Source organism: Enhydra lutris, unplaced genomic scaffold (assembly GCF_002288905.1).
Source record: "Enhydra lutris kenyoni isolate GAN:26980312 unplaced genomic scaffold, ASM228890v2 scaffoldscaffold59, whole genome shotgun sequence".
NCBI lineage: Eukaryota > Metazoa > Chordata > Mammalia > Carnivora > Mustelidae > Enhydra > Enhydra lutris.
Window position 1 is genome coordinate 8808975 of NW_019154143.1, and position 14439 is coordinate 8823413.

Genomic DNA, 14439 nt, shown 5'->3' on the forward strand with positions numbered 1-14439 from the left:
CCCCCCCAAAATAACATGTTTATCACATAGGTAATACATATATATTACAGCTGAAGAGTTTTCACCCATTCCCTCACTAGACCAAGGCTGGGTCTGTCTGAGGTAGGCCGTGTGACTCTTACTGGGTGGATACTAGGGGCAGTTGCCCTAGGGCACAAATGTTAAAAGGTAGGGAGGGTCCCAGGCCTTCCCATCTGGGGAAAGGTAAAAAGCTACCATCAGCGAAAAGAAAGGGTTCCTGAGTGTGACTTTAGGAATTGTTTCAGGGCGATTTCCCTCATGTATCCTCTGACCGCCAGCCAGGATCCCTCTGGCCTCTTCTGCGGGGCCGACTCTGCTGCCACAGAAGCCTGCTCTGGGGTCTTCTTGCTCAGGAGGCTACAGTGAGGTTGTGCGAGGAGCTAGAAATAATGTCTTAATACCTCTTACTCATTTAAAATTTCAAAACCATTTGACTCCTGAACCGGGGAGGAGCCAAAGAATGCTTCTTAGAGTTCTAGCTCCCCCAGGCCACCTGAGGCCCCGTTCCCATCTCTGGCAACCCCAAAGTTGGTTCTGTAAGTTCTAATTGAAAATGTCCAGGTAGATGGCCCACCGTGCACCTCCCAGCACTTTCTCTGGTCTCTGGGGACTGCCTGGGCAAGCTTGCTCTATCCTTCTTCCTTCACCACCTCACACACACACACACACACACACACACACACACACACACTCCTCACATGATAGATGCCTCTATAGCCCAGGGTCAAAGGGCAAAAGGGTCTTCCCTCCCCCCAACCTGCATAGTTCCAGGATCTCAGGCCTGAGAGGGGGCCCCAGGCCTGCTTGGGCCCAGATTCTGGCCCTGCTAGAGTATATTTCTTCTCCCAAACGAACAAAAGATGCAACTGAAATGCTCAGCCTCACGCTTCCTGGGGGGGGTTAATGGTGTCTTTTTATTTTTTCCTGAGGGGTGTTGATTAATACCTCGTTAACAGCGCATTTAACGACCTCTGGGTGTTTAATAACCTTCAGAAGTTTCCCACAAAGACTCAGACTCTGGGCAAGAAAATGAGAACCAGGCCCCAGGGCTGCTCCCCTTACCTACCCCCCCCAACACACACCGGGGCCTGGGGCCTCCCTGGGCTGATGCGAGGTCGGGGAGCAGAAACAGAGGAAAGAAGAGAGGGTGGCTGGGACTGTCCCCTGATCCCCCAGTTCACAGCCCCAGTGATCTAATGGCGGCCCTGAGCCAGGCCTGCTTTCAGCTAGCTCCAGGAAGGGGGAGCTGAAAGGGCACTCCTGGGACGGAATGGGGTCTGTGAGGGCCTGGAGTGGATCTGGGAGGGGTGTGAATGATGGTAAGGAGGGTGACAGTATGCAGGGACATCTAGCCTGTGGGCTTGGCTCCCCCCTGCACCGCAACCTACCCCCCCCCACCCTAGCCCCCATATTGTGAAGCTCTCCCTTCTCCCTCCTGTGGCCTGGACAACTCGGCCTTTGTGTTCCTACCCCACATGGTGTTGGTTGTTTTGAGCAGCATTTGATCCCCGGCCGATGTGCAGTGTGGAGGAAGCAGGGCTCTCTCTCTGGATGCCAGTTTAGGTGTTAATGACAAAGTCAGGCTGTGCTTCCCAGAAGTCCCTGGCTAACTGAGCTATACCAAGCCCACCCTCCGGCCCCGGCCCTTATGAGCATGCCCCCAAAGAACTGATCTTCCCCAGAAACCATCCCTTAACTACTACTGCCATTGGTGGGTATGACCACCCCCACCGACATATGCAAAGAACACCCAAGGCTGTGCCCCTTAGCTGCTTTGTTCTTATAAATGTTGTTACCAGGCCTCTAGGGAGCTTCTTTTTCTGCCCACAAGACCAGAGCTGAGAAAAAAATGAAGTTGCCAAAAAGTAGAAATGATAAGGAATAGAGGATTGGGACGCCTGGGTGGCTCAGTTGGTTAAGTGTCCGTCTTTAGCTCAGGTTATATTCCCAAGGTCCTGGGATAGAGTCTTGCATCAGGGTCCTTGCTCAGCAGGGAGCCTACTTCTCCCTCTGCCTGCCTCTCCTGCTGCTTAGGCTCTCTGTCTTTCTCTCTGACAAATAAATAAATAAAATCTTAAAAAAAGAAAAAAAGTTGGTGGGGGGATAGAGGACTGGAGCAGGGGAGGAGGTGTAATACCCATTTGCTGGCTTGTTGATTAACAAATGGTATTAGAAAGAACCAGGTTATGGAATCCAAGTGACATAAATTTGAATGCTAGCTCCTGCATTTATTAGCTGTGTGACGTTATACAAGTTACTTAACTTCTCTGAGTTAGTTTCCTCACCTGTAAATTGGAGATTAATAATAAGTACCTAGTATTTCTGTGTAAGGTTATTATAAGAATCAGGTCATACATGTAAAACATTTAGCATGGTGCCTGGTACATGGCTGAAACGTGGTGTCCAGACCTGCCCATTTACCTGAGTGGCAGGAGGTAAGAGGCAGGTCCATCAGCAGGAGCTATGGCTGCAGGGGCAGGGGGCAGGCTTCCCTGGGCAGTGCTGCTCTTCTCTTCTGGCCGGAGCTGAAGCAACCGTCTGGGGATGGGGGTGGGAGGCGGGTAGTGCAGAGGGAGGGGGACCTCTGACAGCCCAGCCCTTCTCTGTCCCCACCCCGACACTGTGACCTAATGACCTGCCCTGGGCCTTCCCCAGCTCTATGGCTACTGCTACCAGGACAGCGAGGACATCCCGGACACCCTGACCACCATCACAGAGCTGGGTGCCCCTGTGGAGATGATCCAGCTGCTGCAGACTTCCTGGGAGGACCGCTTCCGAGTGAGCAGGGAGGAGGGCCCAGTGAGCAGGGAGGAGGGCTGGGCCCTGGGCTCCTTGCTGGGATGGTTTTCCCTTAGAAGGCCTGTCCTCCAGAGTAGCTTGGAATCCTCCTCAGTCAGAAAAAAGGAGGGAAAGATGGAGCAATGCTGACTCGGCTATCAGCCAAAGGGTTAAAAAAAAAAGAAGCAAGACATAGAGGATCCTGGTGTTTTGGTGCTCCTGCTCCCCTTACACACACTCACACACACACACACACACACACACGCACGCACGCTCGCTCGTAGCCTGGCTGTAAGAGGGCCAGTGTCCTAGGACTAGAAAAGACCTTAAGGTCATCTTGACCCTCCCTCTATTTCCACGCACTGGACTAAAACCCGCTCAAGATGCAGCTTCAAGGGAGGAGACCCGGTATCCCCAGACTTCCATGCTGCCTGTTTCCTACCACATTACTCTCAGGTTAGGCCAGCCCAGGGTTAATAGAAAATCACTGGCTTGCTCTGTGAGGCCCCTGGCCCTCAGTCCTTAGTAAGCACTGGGGCCTTTAAGAGAAAAGCCAAAACCAACCCCCGCCCCCGCTCCCTGCCCCAAAGGGGTGAGCCCTGGAGTCCCCCAGACCCCCTCCCAGGAGACAAGCCTATGAGCAGCCTTGTGTCTGCCCCTCAGATCTGCCTGAGCCTGGGCCGGCTCCTTCACCACCTGGCCCACTCCCCACTGGGCTCGGTCACTCTGCTGGACTTCCGCCCCCGACAGTTTGTGCTGGTGGACGGGGAGCTGAAGGTGACAGATCTGGATGACGCACGCGTGGAGGAGACACCGTGTGCCAGCAGCGCTGACTGCATCCTGGAGTTTCCAGCCAGGAACTTCAGCCTGCCCTGCTCAGCCCAGGGCTGGTGTGAGGGCATGAATGAGAAGCGCAACCTCTACAATGCCTACAGGTGACCTCCGTCCCCCCCACCCCAGGAAGGCCAGGGAGAGACAGTGGGCCCCAGGAGGGCATGGCAAGGGGAGAGCCCACATGGGGTCCAAGAAGCCAGCCAGGGTGGGGAGACTCAGCCTTGTCCAATGGAGTGGCAGGGGTGGGGAAAGTCTTCCACCCACTTAAGAAGGGAACTTCAGGCTCCTGACGATGATGCTAAAAATAGTCAGCTCCAAGGAGAATCTGGGGTGGGGGTGGCAGCTGGAGGCCTCTTAAAATAGTGTCAGATTCAGAGCGTGGGGCTGGTGGGACTGGCACTACCTCTTCTTCTCCTGGTCCTTCACCTCTGGAAGCTCCTCCCTGGGCCCCAGCTATGGGGCTCTTGTGACAAGGATCAGCTCAGGGGACAGGGTGGTACTGGGTGGTGGGGGAGTCCTGGGAAGGTATGGGGCAAATAGACCTCAGATTGCAGCGTGGTGTAAAGTTAAGGGGTGGCCTTAGGATGTGCCCTGATCCCCACCCTGAGTCAAAGTGGACTCCTTGTTATGCTCTGGGGTTATGCCTAGGTGGTAGGCCTGAGGGATCAGGCTTCTTGGCCAGAGTACGGTTCTGTCCCAAGTTGGGGCAGAGGAAGGATGTGTCCCCAAGGCCAGAGCACTGAGCCCCTGGTTTCTCTCTGCCCCAGGTTTTTCTTCACATACCTCCTGCCCCACAGTGCCCCACCCTCACTACGGCCTCTGCTGGACAGCATTGTCAACGCCCCAGGTGAGCTCTCCAAGCCCCATCTGCTTCCCGTCACCCTTCCCCAGCAGGCAGGGGGACAAGAATGACCCAGGACAGCGTATGGCCCAGAAGCCATCATTTCCCAAAGTGGCATTCTGTGGCAAAACCCCTTCCCAGTCCACTGGTCATCTAGGCCAAGGGTCCAGAGGAAGAGCGGGAAAGGCAGCTGGTTCCCAACCTCGGGGAGGGGTAGGAGCCCAGGCACCCACTCATAGCTACACTGTGCTGTGCAGGAGAGCTCAGCTGGGGAGTCGATGAGACGCTGGCCCAGCTGGAGAGGGTGCTGCACCTGTTCCGGAGTGGGCAGTATCTGCAGAACAGCACAGCGGGCCACAGAGCTGGTGAGTGGCTTCTGCAGGGCTCCAGAGGCCCGGGAGCTGGGGAATGGGTGGGAGGGCGAGTGACCCCCTTGATTGGGCTAAGTGGCCTGCCCTCCTAAGCTTGAAGAGACCACTGACCATTTTTAGCCTCTACTTGGAGGCCTCTTCTCTGAGCCAGAATGACTATAATTCTGCCTTGACCTTGAGGGGGAGTAAGGGGGCACCGACGCCCCTTCTCTAGTGGCTCTGGACCCCACTGTGTATTGGCTGTGTGACTTTGAGAAGCTTCCCTACACCTTGAGCCTCCCTTTTCGCTCCTGTGAGTTGGGTTTAGTATTTCCTGCCTCACAAAATGCTTATGGGGATTCAATGCCAGGCAAAGTGTGTGTGAGCAATTAACTTGGTTCCTGTTACACAGCTGGAATACAGTTTTTGTGTGGGCTTCTCTTTGCCTCCTCGGCCCTTCTGGGGCTAGGAGAGAGGCTGGCTGAGGCTATGGCTCCACTCCGAAACCAGCTGAGGAGCCCAAGAGCTGGGGAAGAATTCCAGCCCCTGCTGTCGTCCCTCTGCTGAGGCCCTGGGGTTTATCCTGGTTGGCAGGGGGGCCAGGAGTGGGCAGCCTCTGTATTCAAGGAGCTCTGGCCAGTCTTAGGGGTGGGGGAGCCCTCGTTAGCCCTGTAAATAAAGTTTAACGAGGTGAACAATGGCTGGCTCTGTCCCTGAGGACGCTGTTTATGGGGCCATAAATCACAGCCAGCCCTGGACTTTGGTCTAGTCCCTGCTAGAAGAAGGAGGCAGGAGGGCGGGGTGGCCAGAGGCCCAGGGCTTCTGCATTATCAGTCCCGGAGCTGGGGCTCCCCAGGTGGCAGGAAGGACTCAGGTGACCGGCCAGCCGGCCACTGAGCAGCTTCCTGACTGAGGAGCTCACACAGCCTCTGGGGGCCCTTTCTGTGTAGTGGGAAGAATTTTCCTCCAGCCTCCTCCCCCCAGACACGATCTGTGGGGTCCCCAGTGGTCATCTTTGTGTTTCACAGTCATTTGCATCCCTTTTGAGAAAACCCCAACTGCCTGCTCCCGAGGAGCTTGCCTCATCTCTCTCCCTAGGGCCCAAAGGAAGCGGGACCCAGGGGTGCCCTAAACTCATGCTACTCAAGTGTGTTCTGCAGACCAGCAGCGCCAGAAGCTGGTTAGAAATGCCCACACCCATCCCCACCCCAGACCCCCCGAAACCGGGATCTGCAGCTTAGCAAGAATCCCTGGAAATTCACAGGCACACTGAAGTTTGAGAAGCCCAGCCTTAAATGTTGAGAACGTCCTCCCCTCAAGCTCTGAGTGTGCGTTTATCCCACTATGCGCCCGCTGTCAGGTGCTGTCAGAACCCACTGGGCACCCTTAGATTTGGGAGCTGTGGGTCTCCCAAACACTGAAGCTGAGCTTTACCTTTCCTGGGTGCTCAGGCCAGTTCCACGGCGGTAGCTGCCTTCATCTCCATGCGAGGGCGACCGGGCTAGCTCTCAGCTCTCCACTAGGCAATGAGTCTTAGCCATCCCAGGAAGCAGCCCCAGAACCTCCTGCCTGGAAACAGAGTTCTCATTCGTGCTCCATCCCCAAACCCGCAGAGTACCAGCGCCTCCCAGACAGCACCATCCCCCAGGAAGACTACCGCTGCTGGCCCTCCTACCACCACGGGAGCTGCCTCCTCTCCGTGTTCAACCTGGCCGAGGCCGTGGATGTCTGCGAGAGCCACGCCCAGTGCCAGGCCTTCGTGGTAACCAACCAGACCACCTGGACAGGTGAGCCCGTGGGAAGGGAAAGGACGACCTAAGGGAGGTGACAGGCGTTCCCTGGAAGAGATTGACAAGTATTGGTCCCTGTCAGAAGCCGGCTTTGATGAGAAGTCAAGAAGGCTGGAAGGATGAGAGACAAGTCTACATGTCCTCTAGGCAGTCCTCTCGGGGAGAGGGGCCCCCACCTCCAGGGAGGGAAACAGCCCTGTTACCTCTCACCTCTGCCTCCAGGTCGGCAGCTGGTATTTTTCAAGACAGGATGGAGCCACGTGGTCCCTGATCCCAACAAGACGGCATATGTGAGGGCCTCAGGCTGACCTCTCTGGGGGCTCAGCTGCCAGTGGACCAGCCCCGCCCGCTGGGCTCGCCTGTGGAGGGAGGGTGTGCCTTGCACTAGCAGCACTGCATGTCGCCTGCAAGCCCCTGCCGGCGAGGCTGACATCCCAGACAGTGAGGTAACCAGGACAACGTGCAATAATGCCAAATATTAAAATGTGAGTTTACCGGTCTAGGTATGGGACTGCTGGCCCCTGGGGCCAGGAATCACGGGAGCCGGCTGGGGGCCTGACTGCCTCTCCAACCCTCTGGGTGGCCAGCAAGGCTTAGGCTGATACCCACACTAGGGGCTTTGGCCCTCGCTGGGACAGTTCTGTGGGCAGCCCCATCACTGTGTTCATAGTGTGAGAATGTAGCCAGGGCTCCTGCTGCTGCTGCTGCTGCTGCTGCTGCATGTCACGATCTGGTGGGGGCTGCGTGGGGACAATCGGTCATGGAGAGTTCTCTCAGCTGAGCTCCGGACAGAAGACTTGATGGGTATGCTCTGGGATGTGGGGGATTCTGCACCTGGGGAGGCCGCCTCTGGCCACCCAACCCTGGGGCACCCACAGGCCAGCGCAGGGGCAGGGATAAGGAGCACACAAGGTATGAGCCAAGACATGGGGTCAAGAAGCAGGTTGCTGTTTGAGCCAGGACCTGGGGTGGGGGTGGGGCCGGGGCCTTTCTGCCTCATTTGCTTTCAGTGAAAGCCGCAAAGCAGCCAAAACCAGCCTCTCCCCGCTCCTGGAGTTTGTATCTCCAGAAGCTTTTGTACTTCTTGTTCATTAAAATGTTTATTTTTGTAAAAAAAAAAAAAAAGAAAGAAAGAAAGAAAGAAAGAAAGAAAGAAAGAAAAAAGAAAAAGTCAATCAATTAATAAACGACGTTTCACGGCAAGGACGCTTCCCAAGCCAGTTTCTTGGGCTGACTGGTCCTCAGTTAATGTCTTTGGTGTTTGTTTGGGGAAGTGGGGGCAGGAGTTTATGGGGGATGACCTTTGGAGGAGTGAAATCTCCGTGGCAAACACTGAAGTTGGCAAAATGTGTTGGCAGGCCCTGCTCCCACGGCGCCACCTCCTTCCATGGCCCTCACATACATCCATCCGGATGATCGACAGGAGGGACTTCTTTCCTCAGGGACATTCTTGCTTTAACACACACCAGTTCTTTATATATGGAGCTTTTACCCAAAGGACTGGTATCCTCATGGTGGGATGTCAGCCACGTTGGGGGCCTCTGAGCAACCTGTAGTCAGGTCAGCTTTGTCCCATACGGGGCTGGGCCTGGTCAATGGGCAATTTGTTTCACTGAGCCTTTCTCTGAACATGAAATATATGGAAGGTATGGAGAAAGGAAGGTCTATAGAAAGACCAGTCCCCTCTACCTGGGCTTTAGGAGGGAGGGTCTAGCAAGGGAAGACCCAAGTATGTGGAAGCCCAGAGGAAAATGAGGACCTAAGTGTTCAAGATCAATCACACTGAGGCCAGGGGGAGTCCAACCTAACTGATACACATTTTCTAAGTTGAATCCTGCATCTTCTCTCCCGTGCCCTTATTCTGCTTCTAGAATATTTTCAAATATTCTATTCAAATATTCACACGGACCTTTGAGGACTTAAAAAATAACCAAACTTTAACTCAAAACCCGATTTCTCCTCAACAGATGGGGTTGTTGTAAGCTCTCATGTCCTAGATGGCCCTGCGGTTCTAAGGGATTGAGGAGGCAGTCTTAGTTCTGGAATCCTAATCACGGATGCTACTCAGACCCTCCAGGTTGCAACTCCCTACCATGGTGCCCGGCCCATACGTACCACATCTTGCCCTTGGCTTCCTGGACTTGGTGACTGTGGGGAGATCAGAGCCACCACAGCAGCTCACCCCATGACCCAGCCAAGTCAGATCCCAGCCATGCTCACCCCCCTCAGGCCCCACCCTTCCACGGAGGACCTCTGCTTTCTTCAGCCTCCAGACCCCTTTCCTCAGCTGAATTCACTTGCTACCACATGTGTAGCCTGCCCCATGCAGTCCAGTGTTAGATTTCCACTGCCCTCTGTTATTCTCCAGCTGCCAACCAGCACATGGGGTCTTGAGGATAGGAGGACCCACATCACTACAGTGAGACCAAGGTGGTGTCATGGGACTGAGGCAGGGAAGCCTGCAGGGTCTGTACAGCCCAGAGGGAAGCAAAGACCCTGATTACAGTTAGCAGATAGGCCTATAAGGCCCAGGAAGTGTGTGGCTCAGGAAGGAAAGAAGGCTGAAGATGAACCCAGAACTGCCTTCTAGGCTCTAGAAGTTTCTAGAAGTGGCCCAAGGAGAGGGGCAGGTTCTGGCCTCAGCAAGGTATAATTGTCGATCCCATTTTACGGACCTGAAAACTGAAGCATAGATGACAGCTAGTAAGGGATTTGGTAAGCATTCAAATCCCACCCTAACTTCCAAGCCTGTCCCAGAGGGGAGAGTCGCAGCAAGAGCAATCCACATGAAACCTGGGGAGCCCTTGCTTACTTGGAGTGGGTGACAAACTGAAATGGAAGTCCAGGCGCTCCTGGGTGGCTCGATCAGTTACACATCCGCCTTCAACTCAGGTCATGATTCTAGTGTCCTGGATTCAAAACCCTCAGGCTCCTTGCTCAGCAGGGAGCCTGCCTCTCCCTCTCCCTCTGCCCCCCCAACCCAATCCCCGCACGCTTTTGCTTTCTCTCACTTGTGCTCTCTCTCTCAAATAAAGAAAATCTAAATAAATAAATACATTTTTTTTAAAACGGAGCTCCAGAGCACATCTAACTTTTTCAGAAAGACTCAGGCACAGACGGCTGAGGGGATGGTGGATTGCTTCTTCCTCGGTGAGTGAAACTTGCCTCAGAACCTAGGAATCTGGGGACAAAAATGGCTAGTTTCAGTCCTGCTGAGTAGAGAAAAGGGATTCACAGCTGGGAATGGAGACCTGACAGAGTGCCCTGAAAAGGAAGGGGACAGTGAGTAAGAAGCCTGAGGCAAAATCATCCCTCCACCCAGATGGCCATTTACCATGTAGCCACCTGTCTCCCTGGAAAACGTTCAGTTCCTGGGTACATCTTGTCCCCTTCCTGCGGAAGCCAGAACCACACCCCCTCTCCCCAAAGTCTATGTTCTTTCCGCTCTGCTGTGCAGCCGGTGATCCCCGGGGCCTCGTGTCTGAGAGAAATACACTCACCCAACTGAAGCCTCAGGTGACATTTCCAGAAGAGGGAAGCCAGAGGTAGGTCCTTCCAGGGGTGGGCAAGTAGGAAACAACAGGAGAGGGGTCACGTGGGACTGATCCCCCAAGAGGCTCTGGAGGAACGTGTCCTGAGTTTTTGCTCTCTGTGTCATCTGGGCTGTGACAACTCCCCAAGCCTCCGTCTCCTCATCAGCAAATTTCAGATAAATAATACGTGCTTCACAGGAGTGTTATGGGAACCAAATGAAATCATGTAAGTAAAGGTCTCCGTCAGTGTCAGCAAACAGTAAGTGTTCAGGAAGTACTGGTTGATCTGTTGTTGCTGTGAGGGAGCTGAGCCCTCAGTGTTCACCTGCGACCTGGCCAGGAAGACTGTCCAGGTGGGCTGGGGAGGACTGAGGCACAGCCAGGCTGTCCCCACGCCCCACCTCCAGCACCCCCAATGAGGAGCACTGCCGTTGCTGGGAGAAGGTGGAGCTGGGCTCTCCGGGTCAGTGCCCTGGGAGTTGAGTGTGTGGCAGACAGGAGGAAGAGGATTAACATGAAAGCAGAAAATGGGATTAGGAGGCCTCAGGATAACGTGCCCACCCGCCCGCCATCCATGACCACGGCTTCCAGCTTTCACTCTCTGGCGTCTGGAGCCCAAGCAGGTAAAGCTTGGTTGCCCCCTGCTCCCAGGGGCAGAGCTGGCAAAGGGCTTGGTAGACTTGAAGCATGAGACTACTCAGTCTGCTAGGAAGAGGGCCAGGCTGCCTTTAGGTGCACTTTCTCATCTAATCCCCATGGCAGCTCTGAAGCAGGGGATGGCCCAGAAGATAAAGAGCCAGGATGTTAGCCTCTGAAAACCTGTGTTCCTGCCCCTCTCCCCACTGTCTCACGGGGGAGCACAGGGTCCCCCCGAACCCAGATCAGTGATGTCTCAGAACTGCACTTCCCTTAGGAAGGATTCCCAGACCCACATATACCTGCCTTTGATAGAAAACCCACAAGGCAATTTAAGGAAACAAGGTCTGCCTTTCTGGCTCATTCCGTAAGACTGAGAATGTTCCCCAAAGACATTTTTAAGGGCGCCTTTGAGGCCTATCATACAGGACTTTCATTTCCCCTGGTAACTTCTTTGTGAATCCAGGCCAATGCTACACCATCAGATGGAGAAAGTGCGAGATAAATCCCAACTATGGGAAAGACAGCGACCACACTATTTCCTAAAATTACCTCTCAAGTTCTAGAGGATCCCCAATGACCATGTCCAAGAGTTCATTCTCTCACCCCACTCCATAAATCAGAACAAGGCCCATCTCAGCCTCCTTTTTTAGGACTGTAATCCCTTGTCCTCCAGCCCAATCATACCTCACCTCCACCCTCCATCACTCACCTACCTCTGCGGGCCTCCTCCCAGCTCCAGGGTCGTCTTCTGAGGTATAGTGATAAGACCTCCCCGTCTCTCATCCAGGGTCTCAACAGGAACAGGAAAGCACACTGAACATAAGATAGATTTATAAACATGTAGATACAGGGGAACCCCGAGGGATAGTGCCATAACTTGGGGCCAGTAGCAGTAGAGCCATTACGAACCCCTCCCAAGGGAAGGAAATATAATCTGTTACCAGAACCCAGAGAACCTAGGAGTCAAGTGACCAAAGGACACAGCCAGGCGGGGTGACCTCAGAAGGAGGGAGCCAGATGAATATGTTCTCTTGTGTTACTCTCCTCCCCACCCCTCTGCCCCATCCCCATCTCCTGTGGAGCTCTCCACTGGACAAACCCACCTGAAGCCAGAGGGACCTTGATGTGAGGTCCATAACCGTCAGGGAGTCCTTGACAGCCTGCATTCTTATGAGGGCTGTGATCGTCCCCAGGGAGACGAAACTGGGCTCTCGGGACATGAAAAAATCTTAGAAATCCCACTGGCTGGGGGCCCTCCAAAGGTCCACAATATATAAACATATCCAAGCTATTGGTATATCCAAGCTATTAAAATTTCATGGGGTGGTGCAATTAGGATAAAAGTATCCACAAAAGGACTTGGTAAGGGAGGGAGCAATCATGAAAATAGGTTAGGCAGCACTGGATTATAGGGACCCAAAACTCTTCCTTGGGCTATCACTGAGAGCTTCTGTCACCCTCAAAAGTACAGTTTATACTACTCTTCTCAAAACTGATATAGACACCAACATATGTATTCTCTGTGCGATGTATAATAAAATGTATAGTGTATAATATGTGCATGTACACATATTATATATTATATACATATATATTATATATGTATATATATACATAATAAAATGTGTAATGTATAATAAAAACAATTATGTATGTATAATAAAAACAAAAAATGAATCATAAAAACAAAGTGTAATTTGACTTATTTTTCATTTAATGCCTTCCTCAACTGGCCCTTGCCTGTGCTGAACATCAGACCACTCACCAGTCTCCCGAGTCTCCTGCAGATGACTTACAGCTTCTGGCTGAGATTTCTCCAGGGGGAGGACATCACTGGCAAGCCAGGCAATTTCAGTGTACAGCTCCCCCCTTCTCGAGGGCTCAGGCCACAAAATGTTTCTTAAGTACTAATCACTACCATGAATACTGAATTATCAGACATGCCCCTGCCTTTCAGGACCTCACGATGTCACTAGAGATGTCACAAAAAGTCACTAGAGCTGTCACAAGCTCAACAAGGCGAGGGAGGAGCTGTGAGGATAGGGCAAGGAGGCTGATGCGCACATATGGCTTCGGGAAAGCCGAGCGCCTGATGGTCCCATCTCAAGTCACTAGAGGCAAGTTAACTGGGTTAACTGGGACCCTCAGGAGCATCGGTTCTCCCCGCCCCCCCCCAAGAAGCCCTACCATTAACACTTTTCCATTCAGAGAGAGGCTTATTTATCCTTACTCCATCTTTCTTATCTCTAAGCCAGTTCCTTATGGTCCCCAGACATTCCTCCCTTCCCATGACGACTCAACAGGCTCTGGGGTGGAGGCTGTCAGAAGCTTCGCGAAAGTGTAAACAGAGTGTGTCTACTGTTTCCCCCTTCTCCATACACTTACTTGGCCCTTCAAAGGGCTCTAGTAGATTAGGGAAGCACAATTTCTCCTCACCGAAGACAGGCTGCCTTTCTACAGGAGGTGGGACTTGCTCAAGTGCTCCATAATCCCGCCCTGAGAGGTGCTGCCGACCGGCTTGGCATGGGAACAAAACCTGGGCGCCATTTCCCAGAAGCCCCTGGGGCACCCTGAGGCTCTTCTGCACCGAGGCGGCCAGTCGTGAGAAGAGACTCTCCTTTCGTCCTGCCCATCAGGTCAGTCTCCTGAATTCCTTGGACACAGACGTGTAGGCAAAATGAAAATACAGTGTGCTTGCTTTCCACGACTCGGAGATCTAAGGCGCCGTTAGTCGTCTGAACTCCTGCAGAAGATGGTGGTAAGGTTATCTGTATCACATTTTATTTTATGACGTATCACCTTGTTTACACCCCTCTTTAGGTTGTTTATAGGATATAAAATACCTTTAAACGTTCTGGTCCTGTTTAGCTTTTTTTTTTTTTTTCTCCCATCAATAAAAAATTTTAAAGGCAGCCATTGTTCTAAGAAATGACTCTCGTACTTAGGGCACAAAGATGCTTTAATGGAGAAAGACAGTTTGTCTTGTAGCTTGGCCTCCCCTATCGTTGTGAACCAGGCTTTGATGATCTGCGGAGTCTTCTGACTCCATCGTCGAGCTATGTGGCATTTTGCAGCTATTAAGAGCAAATGAGTTTCTTCTTTAAACACGGGCCTCTGCTTAGCACATTTAGTACTATTTGACTTGGGTCTCAAGATAGTGCTATTCCCGGAATGGACTTCACATGCTGAGTTTTTTTTTTAATTACCCACAATCCTATCACAGATGCTGAAATGAACTTTTTTTTCCCTACAACCTCTCCAATGATTTGCTGAGATGAAGAGACTCATATAAGGTACTTGTGGGTTAGGAATTTCCAGGTTAACTCTTTAATTTGCAAGCTGTTTATATATATAGATATAGATATAGATATAGATATATAGATAACCCATTCATGCTACTTCCGAAACTATATTCTGAGCAAATACTTCAAAATACAAAAAGATCCAAATGCAGGCGGATGTTATTTAGAATAACAAAATATGCGGATTAGAAAGCAATGGGGTAAAATATGTAAATTACAGTGGTCGATGAAAAAAGCAGGATGCACACCCACATATGAAACTATGGAAAAATGTGTGTGAAAAAAAGACTAAAAGGAATGCACACAATGAAAAATTTTGCAAGGAGGACAATCCAATGAGCATTTTTTTTT

The 14439-nt window shown here is 52.3% G+C and overlaps 1 protein-coding gene across 1 annotated transcript in view; it reads left to right on the forward strand.

Moving 5' to 3' along the window:
- LOC111158418 (protein kinase domain containing, cytoplasmic) overlaps positions 1–7739 on the forward strand; it is a 10044-nt gene extending 2305 nt beyond the window's left edge. Inside the window, exons 2-7 of the mRNA XM_022520420.1 lie at positions 2677–2799; positions 3463–3734; positions 4401–4480; positions 4732–4839; positions 6438–6611; positions 6837–7739. Coding sequence (XP_022376128.1) covers positions 2677–2799; positions 3463–3734; positions 4401–4480; positions 4732–4839; positions 6438–6611; positions 6837–6922 — 843 coding nt within the window. The 3' untranslated portion in view covers positions 6923–7739. The remainder of the gene's footprint in view (positions 1–2676; positions 2800–3462; positions 3735–4400; positions 4481–4731; positions 4840–6437; positions 6612–6836) is intronic.
- The last annotated feature ends 6700 nt before the right edge of the window (positions 7740–14439 follow it).